This window comes from Plecotus auritus (assembly GCF_963455305.1).
Source record: "Plecotus auritus genome assembly, chromosome: 8".
NCBI lineage: Eukaryota > Metazoa > Chordata > Mammalia > Chiroptera > Vespertilionidae > Plecotus > Plecotus auritus.
The window spans coordinates 63357688-63378922 of record NC_137782.1 but is presented as its reverse complement, the minus strand read 5'-3'; the positions used below and the strand labels follow the sequence as shown (position 1 = coordinate 63378922).

General features: G+C 54.8%; 1 protein-coding gene across 1 annotated transcript; it reads left to right on the top strand.

Annotated features, from left to right (window-relative positions):
• Positions 1-1519: 1519 nt before the first annotated feature.
• BPIFB2 (BPI fold containing family B member 2) lies at positions 1520-17168 on the top strand (the record flags this gene model as incomplete). Its single annotated transcript, XM_080684653.1, has 15 exons — positions 1520-1628; positions 3803-3896; positions 5508-5612; positions 6333-6479; positions 7812-7872; positions 9783-9843; positions 12046-12137; positions 12380-12565; positions 12793-12846; positions 13389-13559; positions 14071-14138; positions 14290-14335; positions 15113-15176; positions 15495-15571; positions 17127-17168. 15 exons carry the CDS (start codon positions 1520-1522, stop codon positions 17166-17168), a joined length of 1377 nt encoding a protein of 458 aa, XP_080540779.1.
• Positions 17169-21235: the final 4067 nt, after the last annotated feature.

Below are 21235 nucleotides of genomic sequence, written 5' to 3'. Positions count from 1 at the left end.
CATACTCAGTATACAAAGCCCACATATACATATTGTACACAGAACTCTCCACACCTGCACACATGTAGGGTCATGTAAACAGGCATGTAACACCATAAACCAAGGTGTCAAACGCCCATTCCATGTTTACACTCACACACAAACACAGTTTCCTCTGATGCTAGTAATTATGACCAATAATTGCATTTGGGGAGAGTTTGGGGTGTTAAGTAGTGGGGACTGGATCATCCACACCTCTTGTCCGTTGTCTTCTGAGTTAGGGCTCAGTGTCTGATGAGGATCAGGGCTCAGTTTATGACAAGGGTCAGGGCACTGGGGCTGGGGCTCAAGCAGCCTAAAAGGTCATGTTTCTGGGCCAGCTTGGAGGCACCGGGCCTGAGAGGTTACTGCAGCCACCCCCTGACCTTGAGCATTCTCTCCTTCCTGGGCCTGGCCAGGCCTGGCTGGAGTGCTGAGAGGACCCAACTGGGAGCAGAGCTCCTTCCAGAGATCTCTTGCCATTCAAGGCCCCACAGCTGCCCAACCCAGGGTCTTGCCGTGGTTGGCATCCAGGGCAGGCTACGTGGCAGCCCCACTGCCCAAGTGGGATAAGACACTTTGGCACAGGCCATGTTTGCAGGGAAAACACTTGCAACCACAAGCAAACCTGTCCCTCCCCACATCCCTTCCCAGTAGGCCCTGCATACCAGGGAGCCTATAAAGCAGCTTCCATACCTGCCTGGAGCAGATAAGGGCTTGTCTGGGGCTGGCAGTCCACCTGTCCCAGGAACTGCCTGAGGTAGGACTCAGGATGGGCTGGCACTCTTCCAAGGAGGAACCTCAACTTCTCCATCTGTTCAATGGGGACACTGCTTTCAACCGCCTTCTGCAGAAGGGCCCATCCCTGCTCTTGCTGTGGGATTCTGGGGAAGTGCTCCCCCCTGGGACTGGGCCCAGCTCACCAGTGGCCCCTCATTCCCGCCTAGCTTACTCTCCCCGAATTGGACACAGATCTGCCCACTTGGCTGGGCTGGGGTTGGGAGGGGCAAGGGGTGGTGAAGAGGCCCACTTTCTGGACAAGATGGGGACAGGAGCCACCCCAGGTCCTCCCCTGGCTAGGGTTGGACAGCTGGACCCCAGAATGGGCTGTCACACTGGCATCAGGTGACACAGGCCTGGGCCCCAGGGTGGTGGCCTGGGCTTCAGTCTCCCCATCCGTGAGCCTCCCCACCCTCCTCGGCATGGCTTGGGTCCTGCACCAGCCCCATTTTTCTGTAGGCTGTAGGCAAGGCCATGTCTTCTCTGGGCCTAGGGGCCATTTCCAAACCAGATCCCTCGTGGTTCCTGACAAAGCAGGCTGGGGAAGGTGATTCTTCCAATGCAGAGACGCAAACCTGTGTGTGGGGCCCGGGGTAGGGCTGGGATCACCATTCAGGGCTTTTGACCTCTGGCTGGGAGTGGGATCTGGACAAGCTCCCTGGTGCTTGTCCCCACCCCAGCCCACAGATTTTTGGGGGCAGCGACCAGGACAAGGACTGCCATGGCTCAGGCATGCAGGCTGGGCCTGCTGCTGGCGCTGCTGTTGCCCATGGTCGGTGCCTCCTTGCCGAGCACCGTGGTCAGACTCAACAAGGCGATGCTGAGCTACGGTAAGAGATGTGCCACTGTGCTGTCCCATGTGTGTCTGTCACGAGCATGTGCGAGTGAGCCCATGTCAGCATGTATGTACAATTCTAAGTGTGTGCATGTACCTATGAACTCAAAAGCCTCCAAGGACCTGGATCTTATCTGTCACTGTGTCCCTGGCTCCCAGTTTCTGACACAGCGCTTCTCAGCAAATATTACGTGAATGCATGAGTGGGGCGTATGTCGTGCCCCACATGCAAGTGTGCTGTGTGATTGTGCTCACGGGCCTAAGTGGGGTAGGCATGGGTCAGTTTGGCAACTTTTGCTTGTGTGTGTCTGTGTGAAAATTAATGGAGATGGATCCACATACGTACTCGAGTGTCGGGTGGGTGCCTAACCATGGGCATGTGTGCAAATGCCATGGTGCATGGAGGTGTGTATGGCTGCACGCCATAAGTATGCATGGGGGTGTCTGTGTGTACATGCATGCTGGGGAAGGCATGTCTAGCACGGCACTGGGGGAGCGTCTGGAGTTAGATCCCTGCTGGGCTCACAGTGAGAACTATCCATCCCCTCACCCGGCCCAACCTAGGCCTCTGTCCTACGACCCCACCCCATCCCCTGGGGAAGGCACACTGAGGAAACCTAGGCCCAGGGAGGGACAAGCGCTGCCCCCCAGCTGCCCCTGGGAGGCTTTCGAGGTCTTGAAGCTGGGTTAGGGGTGAGAAATCAGAAGCTGTTTCTCCTGAGGCCAGACTGCGGTGTGAGGGACTCAGGCCAGAGAGTCGAAAGGACTGTCAGTGACCCCGGCCACGAAGCAGTGAGGCAGTGGCTCAGGGAAGCAGCAGGGTCCCCTGGTGCATACACAGGTTTTCAGCACCTTGTATGTGGGCAGATAGGCAGGTGATGAAAGGGGTCAGTGATCCGTGTTACAGAGTGACTGGCACACGGTCCCAGGCACGGATGCCTGCGGGCGGGGACATGAGGCCACTGCCCTCCGCCGGCCACCTTCTCTCCACCTAGCCCATGTGAGCCTCCTTTGTCCAGGAGCCTCCAGGTGCACCTGCCTGTGTTTGTTCTGGGCGGAAATCTGGCAGGAGGCCCATGCCCTACACACCTTTCCACGGCCAGGCTGCGTGGCTTCTTAACAGTGTCCTCCATCTCCTGCCCAAACCCCTAGAGGTCAAGAATGCAATGTAGAGGAAGTCCAGAGGCCTGGGTGTGAGTCTCGGCTCGGCCACAGAGGGTCAGGCTGGAGAGTGGGGCATTGGGGACCTAGAGACCACTGCCTTTATGCTTGGGTCTGGGGAAACCGAGGCCCAGAGGTCCAGGGACTCCTCCAGGTCCCACAGTGAGTCTGAGCGGAGTTCGGCCTCTCAACCCTCATTTGATGGTGCTCTCTTGCAGCTCCATCCCCTTCTTTAAATTCCACTCACATTTAGACAGCACCTACGCCGCCCAGCAGTACAGGTGTGAGGACACCCAGGGCCTCGGGCACCAGGTGTTTCGGCCCTGATCTGACTTCTTTTCTCCAGGTGTCCTCACCTCTTGGTAAACTGGGCATCATACAGTGCCTACGGCATAGAGCCGTGAGGCACAAAGGAGGCGCTGTAGAATGGCAGCCACTGTTATCCCCAAAATACACAGCAACGGGAGAGCTAACATTAATAGTGTGCTGCGTCGTCACAAGGACCCTATGTGATGGGTACCATTATAATCACTGCAAACTTATAGGCAAGGAAACTGAGGCACAGAGCAGCCACACAGATAGTAGCAGAGCTGAGATTTGCACCCAGAACCTGAGGGACTCCAGAGTTCTCAGCCTCCAGCCCCCAGACCTCCCTGCCCCTGTTTGATTGGGAGGCCCCTTTGTTTGGGGCTCCAGAGGAGGTGGGACCCCATCAGAGTCTTGCAAAAGGGCAAAGGATGTTATTGTTTCTGAGGAGCAGCGTAGAACAAATAGGATTTGGAGAGACAGAGAGAGGGAAAGGCATGCCTTTCGGGCCTGGTGTGAGAAGTCCACCCGAGGAGGGCTCGCGGGGAGTCAGCTGGCCCCCGTCCATCCGTCCAGTGACAAGCCTTCCCCTTCCAGTCTCTGAGGCCTCTCCGCTCAGGCCTCGGGGCAGATGGTGGGTGGTGTGGTCTCCCTGGGTGGCTCCGGAGAGCAGCCTAACCTCGCCCTGCTCTGGCCTCACAGTGTCCGAAATGGGGAAAGCCCCTCTCCAGCGGGCCCTGCAGGTCACTGTCCCGCATTTCCTGGACCGGAGTGGAGAGGTGCTCCAGCCCACCAGGTGAGTGCTCCTGTCCTCTGGATAAGGTACGCCCGCCATGAGGCCATGAGGCCATGAGGCCATGAGGCGAGCAGTCCCACCTGGCAGGTGCGTGCTCACACCACTGGGAAGATTGCTCCAGCCCCCTAGTCTATAGGGAGTGCTTCCCTCACCAGGCTAGATACTCCCACCCAGTAGGGGAGTGGTCACAGGAGGACTTAGGAGGTGGGCCCAAGTGGAGACATAGGGGACTCATGCCTCTGAATTGGTAGATTCCTGCCGCTAGGGGCCAAGACTGGGTCCCCAGGGCTGGCAGGACTCTTGGCTACTTCCTCCAAAAGCTAGGCACTGAATTTAGGGCACAGGCCTGAGCCTACTTTACCTCCACACCCCCTTGTAGCGCATAGGCAGGGGTGGGCAAACTTTTTGACTTGAGGGCCACAATGGGTTCTTAAACTGGACCGGAGGGCCGGAACAAAAGCATGGATGGAGTGTTTGTGTGAACTAATATAAATTCAAAGTAAAGGAGCGGAGGGGAGAGCAAGAGAACCGGATAGAACAGCCGGATCTGGCCCGCGGGCCGTTGTTTGCCCAAGGCTGGCATAGAGACTCAATGACAGAGACAGGGAGGGGCTGGGCCAGTTGACCCCATCCATGTGGGCGCACAGACTCACTCTTCCCAGATCTTTGGATTCCCAAGAGAAGTTATAAAATCTATCAATCTTTGAATGATGGCAACTAATTAAACATTTTAAGACTTTAAAACACTGGGTGGGTAAAAGAGCAGCTGGAGAGACCCCCAGCTTGAGGCCCTGCGGCTGGTTGGTAATGGTGGAGAACTGGGCATGACATCAATACCCAAAATCAAGATTCCTAAATGATTTGTATTCTGGCCACACCACAGACAGTGCGCTGGTATTTAAATATAATGCTGAGGGTCCTCCTTTGTAGATGTGGGAACACACCCGGGGCGTTGTCAAGTGAAAAGAAGCAGGTTCTAGGTCAGCCTGTGGCCCAAGGATGGAGGGATGTTACCCAAGTGCTAACAGTGAGAGTTTTTGAGGGTGGAGTTTTGATGTGACTTTTAAAATTTATACCATTTGTAGTGTCTGAATCACATGCCCCTCACTGCTATGCAGGGAAAAATGACTTTCATTTAGAAAAAAGGAGAAATTATAGGCTAGTTGAAAAATGCTTAACAATGAGAACAGACAGCTTTGAAGGGAGTGAGTTTTCCATCGCTGGAGGGCTCCAAGCCCACGTGGTTGACTGGAATGGTACAGGGGGGATTTCTGCCTTCTGTGGATCTTGAAGTCTTTCTTTCCCCACCTTCCCAGCTTTCTAGACCTCAGTCAGACACTAAAGTCCCTCCAAGACCTGAGACATCATCTCACCCAATCCTGTCCAGGGCTAGGGTCCTCTCTGCATCTTTTTCTTACAACCTGGCTGCCCACCCATGGCTTGCATGCCCCTAAGACGGAGAACTCACTGCCCATCCCTCACCCTATGTTCCCAAAGGCGTTCTTTATAACATCCACAGTGTGGATACGGATATGGCTCGGAGTACCCACCCCAGAGTCCATTCCATGGTTTCATGGGAGCTGCCTTGTCACCTCCACTCCCACCCTGCAGGGTCCAGATTCTGAATGTCCAGGTGCTCCGCCTTCAGCTGAAATTCGTTGATGATTTTGGGGTACGCTTGTTCGCAGCAGCCAATTTTACTATCAAGGTCTTTCGGTGAGTGAGTCTCCTTGTTGCAGGGTCAGGGAAGGAGGATTTTCAGGGACAATCAGAGTCATTTCACTTTTCCAGCCCTCAGTTTTCTCCTCTGTAAAATGGGATGAATCTTCGCAGCAAGACTATGAGGGTTGAAGTGAAGGGATTCATTGCTATAATGAAAATTATGCCTCCCTTTCACAGTGCAAGGCACATACTAGGTGCTCAATAAACATAACATTAGAATTATTTCTGTGCATCAGTCACTTCGTATTCATTTAAGTTTCAAACTGAGCTGGGCCTTCAGAGAGATCTCTTACTGGTATTTTAACTCCTCTGTCCTGACACTACCATTTTATTAGGCTTACTGTGGGCCAGGCTGCAGGAGGGTGTTTTCACATGACTACCCCATGGAAAACTCAGCACAGCACTGCGAGATCGGTACCCCCAATCTTATGTCCGCTTTGCAGAGAGCAAACTGAGGCTCGGCATGGGGAATGACTGGCCCAGGGTCTTGTGGTGAGAAGGTATGGGGACCAGAGTTCAAACCTGTCCACTAGGTATAGGTGTGACCCTGAGTGGAGTTTGGGGCACTCAGGTGGGGTCATTTTGTGCTGAGTGGGGGTCCTGCCTGTATCCAGTGGGGGGCAGGCTTGGGCTGTGGGTTTACAGGATCTCGCGTTGGTCAACGTGGGCTCCGCTGGGCAGTGCTGCTGGGGCTCAAGAATGGCATCTCCGTAGAGTCCCAGAGCCCCTGGAGCTGGTCCTGCCCGTGGTACTGCTGGCTGATGCCCGTGTGGACCAGGGCTCCATCGGGACCCCCGTGGTCAGCATCTCCTCCTGCTTCTCACTCTTCAACAACGCCATCGTGTTAGATGGCAGTCACAGGTGGGTGCCTGGGCTGCGGTCATTTCTTGAGCTTCCTACTCAAGCCTTCATCCAATCGCCACACCGGGCCTAGAGATCTCCAGTATCACACCTGTTTTATGGCTGAGCACACTGAGCCTCAGAGAGAGGGAAGGACTTGCCCAAGGTCACACAGTGAGTATGCAGCCCCTGCCCGTGTCCCCTCCGCCTCCCGGCCCTGCACCATGTGATAATGCACACAAACTTTCTATTTTTGGAAGGATTCTGGGCTGATGCCTCTTTTAGGGACTGCAGAGATGGGAGCCTGAGGCTCAGGGGGACTGGCTCCTGCCAAGCTCTTTCATGTCCTCATCCACAGCTAGCAGCAGCTCCCGCCTCCTGAGCGCCTTCTGGGTGCTGGGTCCAATCCAGGCCCTTTCTGTCTCACAGTAATCCCACCAGGAGGGTGCCAGTATTGCCCTCATTTTGGAGAATGACAAACTGAGGCACAGAGCAGTTAAGTGACTTGCCTCAGATCACACAGCTGGCAAAAGGTGGAGTTCAACGCCCCCCGCCAGGCTGACTAATCTACTCCTTGTGACTCCCCTGCATTACGTCTACGCCTTCCCACACGTGGGCAGGGCTCCCTGAGGCGGGTGAGCATTTCAGACTGGACTTTTTCCCAGAGAAGTGTTAGGTATAAATTCATTCATGCTTGTGTCCCATGATCATCATGTGGAACTCACATCCCTTTGCAATCCTCACGGGTGGTGGCTGTTCACAGAAATGGAAACCCCAAGGTTGATGGCATTAAAAGCACAGATGCCATTCTTCCACCTCCCCCAGGGGCACTTGAGTGAAATTGGGCGGCAGCTTGGAGCAACATTTCAGCAGGTTTCCTAGTAATCGCTGTGGAGACACATCAAAGACCCACCCCTCATTGTTCAGAGGGGACGGGCCCAGAGCCAGGAGGGGACTTTCTAAACGTGCAGCAGAGAACTGGAGCCCAAGCAGGAAGCAGCCCCGCTTCACTGGGTTCCGAGTGGACACAGAGCCAGGTGGCCACGGACATGGTGGGGCCCAGCTTTCCCAGCGCCCTGTCTCTCTCCCCCAAACGTAGCCTCATTTTCACATCTCAAACCTTGAGCCACTTCCAAACCTTGAGACCAACGACCTCTTCTTTGAGGCTCAGTTTCCTCACCTCTGGGGGCAATTGTGCCAGCACTGTGTCCAGCCCATGGCAGGTGTGGGATGGGAATCACTGGCCCCTGACCGAGGGAGAGACTCCGCTCCCAGACTGTGGCTCTGCCAAAAGAGACAGGCCCAAGCGCACTGGCCCGGAGCTCAGGGGCCTTGTCTGTGTCTCTTCCTTAGCGCGGCCCCTGCGCTGCTGGTCCGGGTGCAGAAACACATCAAAGCTGTCCTGCACAACAAGGTAAAGGACTCCTGGCGGATCTCTGGGGAAGGAAAGCATCGCTGTCCTCAGCAGGCGTGTGAATGAAGGGGGAGTGCAGGCACAAGGGAGGGGGGATGCAGGCACAAGGGAATTGCAGGCACAGGGGGGATGCAGGTACAGGGGGGATGCAGGCATGGGGGGATGCAGGTACAGGGGGGATGCAGGTACAGGGGGATGCAGGCACAGGGGGGATACAGGCACTGGGGGGATACAGGCACAGGGGGGATTGCAGGCACGGGGGATTGCAGGCACGGGGGGATGCAGGCACGGGGGGATGCAGGCACGGGGGGGATGCAGGCACTGGGGGGATGCAGGCACTGGGGGGATGCAGGCACTGGGGGGATGCAGGCACGGGGGGGGATGCAGGCACTGGGGGGGATGCAGGCACGGGGGGATGCAGGCACAGGGGGATTGCAGGCATGGGGGGATGCAGGCATAGGGGGATTGCAGGCATGGGGGGATGCAGGCACGGGGAGATTGCAGGCACGGGGGGGGATGCAGGCACAGGGGGGATGCAGGCACAGGGGGGATGCAGGCACTGGGGGGATGCAGGCACTGGGGGGATGCAGGCACGGGGGGGATGCAGGCACTGGGGGGGATGCAGGCACGGGGGGATGCAGGCACAGGGGGATTGCAGGCATGGGGGGATGCAGGCATAGGGGGATTGCAGGCATGGGGGGATGCAGGCACTGGGGGATTGCAGGCACGGGGGGGATGCAGGCACAGGGGGGATTGCGATGGTTGCTTTTTTTTTTCCTTTTAGAAGGCCCTGAGGGGGCTCCTCGACTTTCCCAATGAGAGTAGGAAAGAGGTGTCCAGGGCAGTGATGGGGAAGCCCAAACAAGGGTGGGTTTGGGGGTGGCAGGGGAAGGAGGCTCACTCTCTTGGGCCAACCCCAATTTCATGCGAGAGGGTGGGATGGGGACAGTGCTCTCGGGGACATGTGGCTGTGAAAATGAGAATGGACAAGGGCATGGGCCCTGGAGCAGATGTGGCCTAGGTTCGAATTCCTCTTCCCCCCAGCTGTGATCCTTAGACAAGGTGCCTAACCTCCCTCTGCCCCCGATTCCACATCTGCAAGGCAGAGAGGTGGGCTGGCTGTGGGGTTAAGTGCATTAACATCCATGGAGAAGTTGGGACAGTCCGGGCAGTGTGAGTGATGCTGTCACTGTCACTGTTTTAGCTCTTGTCATGAGCTGCCTGTGGCTGACTTGGGCCCACTGCTGACAGAGAGCCGGTGACCCATCTCTGCCTCTTCCTACCCCATCCCCACCTCCTGTAAGAGGCAGGAGTAGAGAATAAACTCACCCTCTGTGTGCCATCCCCCCATCTTGCAGATGAGAAAACTGAGGTTTGAGGGCGGAAGGAGGCACAGCCTGACCTGGCCCTCTCCTCTGCCTCCTGGCCATGCCTGGCCAGCCTCACCAGCCCTAGCCTGGACCAGACAGTGACCACCCCGGCTTTGCAGTCTCTCCTCTGCCCCGCCTTCTATCACAGTGACCCCAGCTTAATACGCTTCTCTGGCTGCCACTATGCCCAGGAGGACCCTGGGCTCCCTGGCCTGCCTCCACCAAGGGTAGCATCCTTCCACCAGTTGGTTCTATGCAGCAGGCTCCCTGCCTCAATTGCCCAGGCCCTGCTCTGGCCACCTCTGCTGTACTCTACAGTACTGTTCTTTCCTCGATACCCAGGGGCCCCAGCTTCCCCTCTGACTCTCTGGAGCTCACATGAGGTGCCCAAAGATGCCCACTGGTGGTGGAGGAAGGCAGGGATTCCAAGCCTTGGGGTCCAGTTTGGGGAGACTTCCAGACTGGGACCCTAGATCCTCTCGACTTGCCTCTTCCAGCCCTGAGTGCCGCCCTAACCCAGGCTCCTCTGTCTTGTCACAGATGTGTCTGAGCGTCTCCAACCTCGTGCAGGGCCTCAATGTCCACCTGGGAACTTTAATTGGTAAGACCTGGGAGTCCAGGGGGGGAGGGAGGGGGACATCTGAGACCCTCTGAGGCCCTTAACACCCATCAAGATCCCCCTCTGGGTCAGGGTAGACTGCTGAGAGGTCAATTGTAGGATGACTGAACTATTATTGTTATTATTATTATTATTATTTAAAATATATTTTTATTGATTTCATAGAGGAAGGGAGAGGGAAAGAGAGATAGAAATATTAATGATGCGAGAGAATCATTGGTCGGCTGTCGGCTGCCTACAGGGGATCGAGCCCACAACCTGGGCACATGCCCTGAACGGGAATCGAACCGTGACCTCCTGGTTCATAGGTCGATGCTCAACCACTGAGCCACGCGGGCCAGGCTGACTGAACAATTATTGATGGAATCTGGGGGAATCTCAAAAATTCTAGAATGTCTTTGAATGTTTAGTGCATGTATGTGTGTGTGTGTGTGTGTGTGTGTGTGTGTGTGTGGAGGGTAGTACATGCAATTTGCAATGGCCTCCTCCCCAGTGTGGAGAGTCAGAGACCCCTGCTCCCCTGGTTGTGCTCCCACATCTCCCACATTCTTTGCTGGACTCTCTACCTCTCCCCCTTTCAGGGCTCAGGTCCTTATATTCCATTTCCTCCTGGAGGTCCCACAGGCTCCTCCCACTCAGCATGTGCTCAATAGAACTCAAGCTCTTCTGCTCCCAAGTGGCCCTCTCCTGTCCCCCCTCAGGGGCCACCACCGTCCAGAGCCATAGCTCCCTCCGCGGGGCTTGTCCCACCTCTGGTTTTCCCAGGGGTCCTCATTACCAGGGCGTACTAGGAGTGCACTAGCGGAGACCCTGTCTTAGGCTAACCCCCCAGGAACAGATCCTGAGCTGAGGATTTTAGTGTAAGTGGCTCACTGGGGGTGGTTCCAGGAGCACTGGTTGGGGAGGGCAGCAGTCAGACAGGGAAGGCCTGTTAAAGAGCAGGCACTGCCCTTGGGAGCTCCTGACACTGAGTAGCACACCACTAACATCCTCCCCGTGTGTCTACCAACTCCCACGTCATTGGTCTCTTCCCCCCCACCCCACACCTTCCACTCCCTCAGACGAAGTCCCAGGTGCTGGTAGACACAAAGCACAGTCCACTTAGAAAGGTGGCCACAGTTCACTTTAAACAAGGCTCCATCAGGACTTCATCTTACAATCTGAAACTAAAAGCTATGAACGTAGGTCAGCCTCATTTCCTTTTTAACAGTTTAAATATTTATCAACATTTAAGAACTATCTGGCAATGACCTGCCTGCCCATCTCCACAGAGATCAAAGAATGCATCCTTGTTGACAGGTTCTGTGCATAATCCAGGGCTTCCTCTGTCCACCCCTCGCCCCCTGCCCCCCTCCGCCCTTTGCCCCCTGCTCCAGCCTCTTTGGAAGCTGCTCCTATCTGAAGCACACTTTCTCTTATTCGATGGCTTTGCCTGGGATTCTGGTGTTCCTCCCATGCTGCTGTCATTGACTGTGAGATCCAGAGCTGGTGACTATTGGCAGCTGCACTTGGCAATTGGTTTGCTTTGCCTTTGAGACAGGGGTTTGCATCTAACACAACCCTGGGGCCAGTACTGTGCCTTTTGAGTGCCTGTAGGAGGCAGTGTGATTAGTGGGAGAGAGTGTAGCTTCGGAGTTGGATGGACCTGGTATACAATCCTGGACACAATTGAACTCACCAAACTTTGCACCCACACACGTGTGTGTGTGTGTGTGTGTGTGTGTGTGTGTGTGTGTGTGTGTATACATGTGTGAGGAATGGGATCCTAACCTTACAGGGCGGTGGTGAGGATAGAACGAGAGAGTGTAAGTCTAATGTCTGGACCTTGGTAAATGTGAACTCTCTTCTTTTTCAGTGGCTCCTTCTTGCCTTTGGCAGGGGGCGTTTGTACCTGGTGTGACCTGTCTCTTTCCTTCTAATTTGGGGTCGTCAGTCTTCCATTGATTGGGAGAACAGAAACTAAAACTCTTAGAATTGTGTCTAAACTAAGAATCAACAGGTGGTGAATGGCCAAATCTTGGGTGTGTGCACTTTGCAACCTAAGTTTGCTTACTCAGGGGCCTTTTCCCACCACTTTTGTTCCTTGGCCTGGGTCTGGCTAAACAAGGTAGTCAGGTGGTTGAGTTTTCTGGATAGATGAGGCTAAGTGTGCCGTCTGTTCTTCTTCATTCTGGTTTCATTTAGGCCTGAAGCCTGTGGGTCCTGAGTCCCAGATTCGCTACTTCATGGTCAATAAGCCCATCATCACGAAGGACTACATTTCCTTGGATATCAACGTAAGTGCCTCCTTGTCATCCCAGAGCCAAAGGCCGGTTGCCTCTGGAGTTCTTGGTGTTCTGGAAGATTCCTAAAGAGCAGGGGAGCTGAGGAGAGAAGGCCTGGAATGGCATTCCCGGTGTGCACAGGACACATGGCATCCTGGGATGGGTGGCATCTCAGAGCCTGGGTTCTGTGATGGAGCCCTCTCATCTCCCTGCTGATGCCCCGCTGCTTGTTCCTTCTCTCCCCACCCCCATAGGCTGTTCTCTTCCTTCTGGGCAAGCCCATCATCCTGCCCATGAATGCCACCCGCTTTATGCTGCCAGAGCACGTGGGCACCAATGGTGCCATGGCAACTGTGGGCCTCTCCCAGGACCTGTTTGACTCTGCCCTCCTGCTGCTGCAGAAGGCTGGTTCCCTCAACATGGACATCACAGGACAGCTGGTGAGGGTCAACCTGCTGTTTGGGGCATGTGGGGTAGGTGTGCCCCTGTGGTCCAGCCTGGGGAGACCCCCACAGAGGCCAAAGCAGGGGTGGGTGAGGTGGCTGGAGCTTTGGGGTCAGAGGGAGGCTGTTAGAAGGTTTAAATGAGGGTTGAGGGGAGGCAAGACATGGCCTATCTTGGGGAGCTGCCACCCTAAAAGCTGTCATGCATGGGGGACTGATTTCAGAAGTCGGATGACAACCTGCTGAACACCTCTGTGCTGGGCCAGATCATCCCCGAGGTTGGTAACATTTCTGGTCATTTTGGGAGTCAAGACTCAGGATTGGGATGGGGGACTCTCTAGGCTGTGGGATCTCTGCTGGCTCATATCTATTCCAAGTGGGGTTCAGCTGTACCCCCTCCATCTCAGGCATGGCCCCTCCTGCTCACACACTATGCTATTTTCTCCTCTATGGAGGAATGCCCAAGCACTGTTTCTGCTTGTAATGTTCTGTTTGCTTCCATTTAAAGATTTATCCATCTTTAAAACCACGCTAGGGAATTACCTCCTGGAGGAGGACCGAATGCCTAGTCTTGTCCTAGAGGCTCCTTGAGCTTCCATGGCTCCCGAGCTTCCCTCCCTCCTGGCACAGACTGCACAGGCTATGCCTCTCTTTATGCTTATTATCCCATCAGACCCGCATCCCCGAGGGCAGATCCCACCCCCGTGAACCAGTAATGTACAAATGATGGCTTGATCAGCATCAGAGGAATGATGAGTGGAGAGCCCACCCAGCCTTTGCCTCCAGGTGGCCTCCTCTCTCTCTCCCCCCGGCTCCCCAGGTGGCCCGTCAGTTCCCTGAGCCCATGCCCGTGGTGCTCAAGGTGCGGCTGGGTGGCACGCCTGTGGCCACACTCCATACCAACAATGCTACACTGCGGCTGCAGCCCTTAGTGGAGGTCCTGGCCTCGGCCTCCAACTCGGCTTTCCACTCCCTTTTCTCCCTTGATGTGGTGAGTGAGGTGGGTTGGGTGGGGCTGGCAGGGAGGGCGTTGATTGTCAGTGAGACCTCACTTCCTGCCCCAGGCTTCTCATTTGCTCTGCTCTATCCACACTGGTATCCTTGTTATTCTTTTAATGTTCCAGGATATTACTGCCTCAGGACCTTTGCACAGGCCATACCCTGTGCCTGGTATACTCTTCCTCTGGCTCTTGCTAGGGCTGGCTTCTCTTCTTTCAGGTTTCAGCCTAAATGTTGTAGCCTTCCTCTAGGTGGCCTTTCGGGACCACCCTGAGAAAGATGGTTCCTATCAGCCCGCTGCATGCCACCACTCTGCCTTCATGGCACCCACTACTCTCTGAAGGGATTCCATCTGGTTGCTTTGGTTATTGTTCACCACTGGCCTGTGCCTCACAAACACCTGAAAGAGTAGGAGCATGGATGGGAGGTGGGGTCACTGGTGGCCAGCTGAAAGGTCTCACTTGGCCCTGTGCCCTTTGACCCTGCTCTCCCCACTCACCCAGGCAGTAAACCTTAGCCTCCAGCTCTCCGTGTCCAAGGTGAAGCTTCAGGGGACCACATCTGTGTTGGGGTAAGTGAGGCCTCCTGGGCCTAGCAATCTCAGTGTGTTCCTCTGTGCAATGGGCTCACAACTACCCATCACAGAGCCTTGGCTGTGGCAGTGATGGTACTGGGGTGGTGGGCACCAGGCCCCTTCCTTAACCCACCTGCTTCCCTTTCAGGGAAGTCAAGCTCACTGTGGCCTCCTCCAATGTGGGCTTCATTGATGTAAGTATGGGGCCAGGGTCTCCAGAGTGGGGCAAGCCATGAGCCTGGGAAAGGGGTACATGTGTTCGTGTACTTGTGCACGCATGCACCTGTGTGTGCCACCACAACCAGGCTTCCTCCTGGGGTGCTTGGCGACAGTGGTCAGTCAGAAGTCCACCCGTCGACAGTCTTTCCCATGATGCCTGTCAGCTGGTCAGCCAGTCAGTCAGCCTTGGTTCTTCAGTGGGGTCAGTGTCAGTCAGTTGGCCTGCCTGTCACTCTGCCTGGTGGTCGATGACCTGTCAGCCCAGGAATCACTGAAACCATAGGTAAACTGGACAAGCCAGCATCAGAAGGTGTTGGCTGCTCCGTCAGTCACGGGACATGGCGGGGCCAGCAGCCACCATGCATCCCTTTTCCGTTGGCCTGCAAGTCTATATGCTCCATTAGTCTATCTATTGGTCAGTCCATCTGTCTGTCAGTCAGCACCAACAGGGCAGCCAGTCACCTGTTGGTCACACCATGAGCGAGTGTCAGTCAGTCAGGCGCTGGTCTCTCAGCCTCCTCTCAGGCTAGTGGTTCCTGGGTGCGTAGTGCTCAGAAGGCTGACCCGACCCTGGGGGTAGCTGGGCTCTGCCGGAAGTCAGGACAAGGGTGACCTGCCCTCCTCCCTCCCCCTGTGCCTCTGCCATCTGTGTGTTCATCGGTGTGTTCATGTGTGGCCTGCCTGTTCATCTCTCCCGGACCCTTGCCGGGGTGGACCTACGGTCCCCCACTTCCCTGGCTCCGCGGCTGTAGACGGATCAAATACAGGCACTCGTGGGCAACGTGTTTGAGAAGCCCCTGCTGGACCACCTCAACGGTGAGCCCTGTCCTCCCCTCCGTGTGTTCCCTTTAGACACCTCCTGTCCACACCCACTCCAGGCTCCATCTGGCCCCTTTCCACCTCCCAGGCTCAGAGGGTAAGAGGGTGGCTCTGGAGTCCAGCTGCCTATGTGCACATCTTGGCTCTGCTGTTTAGCAGCTGCGTGATCTTAGCTAAATTCCTTTCCCTTTCTAAGACTCCATTTCCCTTCTGTAAAGTGGGTATAAACATGAGAACTTCAGCACAGACCTGGTTCCAGGTAGTGCTCTGTCACTGCCTTCCGGCTGAACTTGGTTTCTCTTTTCCTGCCTGTAGCTCTCTTGGGCATGGGGGTTGCCCTTCCCAACGTGGTCAACCTCCACTACGTCACTCCTGAGGTCTTTGTCCACAAGGTGAGAGATGGTGGTTGTGACCAGAGGGGCCTCCTCAGCCTTTGGAGGCTGGGCTCCAAGACAGGGGGATCACCTCTTTCCCTCTCTTCCCCCTAATGAAAGCAGTGGGATCTCAAGGTCAGCCAGGCCTGGGGGTGCCCCCTGCTTCTGCCACCACTGCCCCATGAGTCCTTAGCTGCAATGAGATGGAAAATCCAGGATGTCAAGAGACACTGGTGGGAGGGTTTCACACACCCTTTAGTCCTCATCAAATATCATACCAGGCCACAATCAGGGGCCTTCAATTGTCCCTTGATTCTGTTCCCTGGGTGGTTACAGCCCCTTTGGTGTCTGGGGAGGATGACAAAGAGGTTCCTTCTGGCTTTGTACATAAACCTCTGCAGGCTGGATGGGAGAAGGAACTCTGGAACCTTCTAAAATCACTTTCCTTGATCAGAAATTGTGAGCCCAGAGTGAAACTGAATCAAAACAGCTGCCTGGGTGTGATCGCACAGCTTCTTTCTGTTTCACCTGGGACATAAAAGTTTAATATTCCTCCTAATTCACTCAACAAGACATGCATAGGACAGAAAGCTTAGCCAAGGTCCCTCAAGCCCAAAATCTGTATGTTATTCACCACCCTCCTCCCCAAGTGAGACCCACTGATGTCTCTCCAGAGAGGATTTGCTTGTTGCTTAAGAACTACGACCCCAAGGCACTCGTGTGATCCACCTCCCTAAGAAGGAGCTCAGAGAGCCAGGGCTACTAGTGGGGATTTCCCCAAGGTTTCTCCAAACAGGCATGGTCAGTGCTGACCCACAAATCCGGGCAGCTGGGTCTTAGGTCAAAGGTCCCTAGATCAGCGCTGTTCGATAGAACTTTCTGCAAGGATGGAACTCTACACTGTCCAACACAGTAGCTACTATCAGCCACTGGGCATATGTGGCTCTTGGGCACTTGAAATGTGGCCAGTACAACTGAGGAGCTGAATTTTACATTTTATTTAACTTTAATTAATTTAAATGTAATTACCCACATGTGGCTAATGGCTACCATATTGGACCACATCAGAGCTACAGATGGGTAGGGACTTGGTCTGGCTTGTTCTCTGCTGGGTCTCCCAGCACCTGACACAGGGCTTGGCTCACAGTAAAGGCTCAGTGAAGATTTGCCGAATGAATGAATGAATGATCAGCAGGCCTCCAGGACATTTCTGCAGTGCATTGTAGAGAGCAGAGGACCTATGGGGAGTGCCTGGCTCTGCTGGGAGACTTGGATTTGGAGAAGATACTCAATGGTATGGACTCCCAATCATAAAACAGAGATGGTGCTGACCATGTATGGACGCTTCAAGTGCAGGCCCCATGCTGAGGGCTCTGTCCGCGTGGTCTCACAGCATCCTTATAGTAGCATTTTTGAGGTGGGTGCTGTTAGTGACAGAGTAGAAAACTGAGCCGAGAGACACACAGCAAGAGTGACAGAGTGTGAACTCAGAGCCAGGCTGATGGGATAGCTGGGGGTCCTACAGGTCCTTGTGTGGCCTCTGACTTGGCTCATGGTTTTCTCTGCCTTGCAGGGCTACGTGGTGATATCCAGCGGACTCTTCTACCAAAACTGAGGCAGGACCACTGGGAGGGCTGAGTAGGCCAGCTGTTTGCTCTGGGGACTCTCTTGCCTCAAGCCACTTAGGAAACCGAGGCAAAGACACACCTAGTCCTCTCCAGCCAGCTGGATGGCCCAGGCGGGGTTGTTTAATCTCTGCTGCACACCTGGGTTCCCCTTCTTCACTGCCTCCCATCCTGTCCCTCCCTCTCCTGTCTCCCCTCCCTCTTTGCTTACCTACCCACTTCTCCTCCTACCCCCTTCTTAGTGGGGAGCAAATTGCCTCTCCAGGCTGTACAGACCTATCCCCTCTTCCATTAAACATCTTCCCTTGAGCTGCAACTTTCAGCCAAGCCCAGAGAACTCTCTGCATAACTGGGGCCAGTTCTCTACATGCAGTCCTGGGTCCTGTCTCTCCTTGGAGCCCCCAAAACTGCTTGGGAGAGGAAGAAGATAAGATCACATCTCTATTGACCTCATCTGTGGACTCCATTACCTCCTTGCCCAGGGGAGCTCATATTTTGAACGAGGACCCTGGAGAGCAACACAGATGACCTGGAAGTTTCGAATGCCACAGTGACATGTTAAGCACTGGGCCTACCTGGTGACATGCCCCATGCCTTTCCCCCTCTACAGTGTCACATCCATCTTGCTGCTAGGACCTCACAAGAGCCCTGTGAGTCAGGCAGGCAGGGTGTGGAGTTCCAGTTCACAGATGCGGGAACGGAGGCCCAGTGAGGAAAGAAATGCACCCAGAGTCTCACCATGGTGGTGGCTGATCCCTAGGACTCTTTGATCCTCCTAGAATCCAGACATAAAATGTCCAGTTCTCTCTTCCATTCACCAGCACCCCCACCTGGAGTTTGTCCTTGAGTCATGAGCCTCAGGTGACAGGGACTTCCCTGCCTTCTCATGTGGCTTCTCCATCTTTGGTTTACTCGGGTCATGAGAGAGTTTTTTGTTTGAAGGAGGCAGGATCCACCTCCTGAGCCTGAGGCCTCACTGAACATGTCTAAGTCCCTTTCCCTCTGAAAGCTCTTCGAAGTCAGTGGGTCACACATGATAGGATGGCTCAGGGCAGACTGAGGGATGCAAACACTAGCAACCAAAGCCCTGTGATTTCCTCCCTAGCGATAAGCTCATCTCCTAGATACAGGGCTCATGCTTCATGTTTCCCTGGGGAGGAAAGGGTGTCCCAATTTCCACCATCAGGAAGCGAAATCTTTGGTACTGTATGACACTAGCCTCTCCCCCTGTATGAGTTATAGGCTCACCCCTAAAGTCTCAGTGTAAGACAGGCTGGGGGCTTGGACCAGCCCAGAGGCTTGGTGGGGAGGGGTGATGGGGCTGGGGCTGAAGGAGTGGAAAGGGGCGGTCTGTAAAATCCAACCTCATTATTTCGCTCAGGATAGCATGGCCTTTATTTCATTTGGTTGCTTGTTAATTACTGAATGAATCCTACTTTTACTGGGACTTAATATAAGCTCAGCTCAAGGCTGAGGTAGTTTGGAATATGGGAGACAAAAGGTTTAAGACATAGACTGTTAGGTCCAAGAGCTGTTGGAGAGTTTAAGGAGTGAAAGGTGAGCATGGTGGGTGGTGCACGCGGGCAGGCTAAATAGCCATCTCAGTCAGTGATGAAAGAAAATTGAATTTATTTAAGGGAAGGGGCTGAGGGATGGGACACCCAAAGGGAAGGGCTGCACAGCACTGGGCCAGGGGACACTGGGTCCATGCTGGCAGCACCCCAGAGCTGGAGTTTCATCCTTCTATGCAGTCACTTGTGGGAAACTTGTGTCAGTGGGTCTGGGGGCTGAGCTGGTGGGCTTGGAAGGCGGATGGAATGCAGGTGTGCAATCAGGTTCCTTCAAGACAGTTTCCAATCCTTGCATGGCCTGACTCCTGGTGTCCAGCAAGTTTTTCCTGGTCCTTCTTCTCCTGTGGCGGGAAACTTACGAATGGCCCTTAAGGATTGTATTGCCTACAGCCCTAACACAGACCCAGCCCATAAAGGTAGTAACAACCTATAAAAAGATCATGAGCTCAATATTTAAGGTCCATCTATTAAGCAGTCAGACCAATGATCCAATCTTCCTTCCATCTATTCATCTGCCCACCTTTCAATCCATACACCCACCCATCCATTTGTCGATTCATTCATTCATCTATCCTGTCATTCATTTATTCAATCACTTTTTCCAACCAGCTAGGTCTTTGTTTGCATATTACACAACATGATGTGCTCTGTTGTATAATGTACTTTTAGGAGGAGGGGGTGAAGCACCAGAGTCGCGCTCTGTGCCCAGAAGGAAGCTGTGGTCTGTGGAAAGAGAGCTGGCCTAGTCCCTAAGGGACATGACTCAGTCATTCAGTTAGAAATCACATAGCTTATACAGGGGACGTTTAGTATGAAGAATGAGGAACTATGGGAAAAGAGTAACTCTAAGCTAGAAGGAAACTGTATGGGACTCAAGAGCTGAGGGAGAGAACCCAGGAAGGAAAAACTTGGAAGGGCTCAGACCTCCCTGGAGAGGGTGTTGTTCAGCCTCCTGGAGAGCAGAGAAGTTTGCTGTTTGGCCTGGTTGGAGCTGGCCCATGGCTGCTGGGCAGACCATGGGCGGCTAAGACCTTCAGAGAGCAGGTGCAAGGGCAGGGGGGTGGGGGTGGAGAGGGAGGAGCCCTGGGGACCGGTGGGGGTTGTGCTTGTTTTAGCATCTGTTCTGTGTGTGACACGCAGGGGCACCGACACAGGGGGTGGGCCAGGGGTGGGGGTGTGGTCTCTGTTCCCCAGGGCTGCATGGGGAAAGGCTGTGCCTGGGCTGAGGCTGCCAGGTTACAGAGGGATCTCATCTGGGCCCCAGGAAAGACTCTGTTTCCTTAAAATAATTTTGTTTATGTCTGGCCATTGGAACGTGGTTGGACCACTTAACTTCGAATTTAGGATAAGGGAGAATGGCATGCCTGTCCTTTTCCTGCTCGGAATTGCTATTGTTACTCTGCCCCCTCATTATAAAGAGGATACAACAACACCCAGAGAAGTTGAGGGAGTGGGCCACACAGATCCCTGAACCCACGCAAGTAGGTCTCTCCAGATTCCCATTACCCCATATCCGTCCTGCTCTCCCTCACCCCCCAATACCAGGATGGCTCTGGGAGGAGGCCGGGAGGGGCCAGATGAGCAGAGGCACCCTGGGTAGATTTGCATGCAGCAGGAGGGTTGGGTGAGGATCCGCCGGGATAAACCAATGCTGTCTGTAGACTTGCTGCTCCAGCTCAGGGCCCAGGTCAGGATGCAGACTGGCTGGGCCAACCTGGGTCCTCTTCCCCGGTCCCAACCCTGGTTTCAGCCCCGCTGACCTCAGGCAGGACCTTGCCTCAGTGGCCCCAGGGGCACAATAGCTTCCTCAGTCTTTCAGACCTGGGGGCTCCCTGTGGGTGGATGAGGAAAACCCCAGCCATTCAGAAGCCCCCCTTTAAAGTACCCCAGCCAGGCCTCCTAAGGGCTTCATGGAGAGCAGAGTAGAGGCTGGGCACCCCTGGCCTGGGTTCCAGCCCCAGCTCTGTATGTGGCATGGAGCCACCCAGCCTTCACTGCCCTTCAGCTCTGGACACTGAGAGGAGCTCCCCAGCCCCTGGCATTTATCACCTGGCATCTCCTCCAGAAGCTGCCCCACCAGACAAGTAGCTCCTTGTGCCCCTTGTGAGTCTCAGAGGGGGCACAGGCCTGATGGTCCAGCCTATCCCTGCCAGGCATTTGCACTTGATGGCCCCCTCCCGAAACACCTTTCCCCTGCCTTGCAGAGCTGGCTCTGCTCACCCTCAGACATCAGCTCCAACAGCCCCTGCTTCAGAGGCCCTTGGCTCCGATGATAACCCCGTTTTTCCCTTCCCACCATCCCCCTGGCTCAATGGCTTCCACCTCCCCAGAAATGACCTGGCTTTGTGGTTGGTGACCTGCAGAGTGCTCACCTCCCCCTGTTGTTGCTAGGAGCCCTCTCAGGACAAGAACCTCAACTGCCTGTTCACTGAAGCAACCCCACAGCCCTGCATAGGCCTGGCACACAGTAGGTGCTCAATAAATGT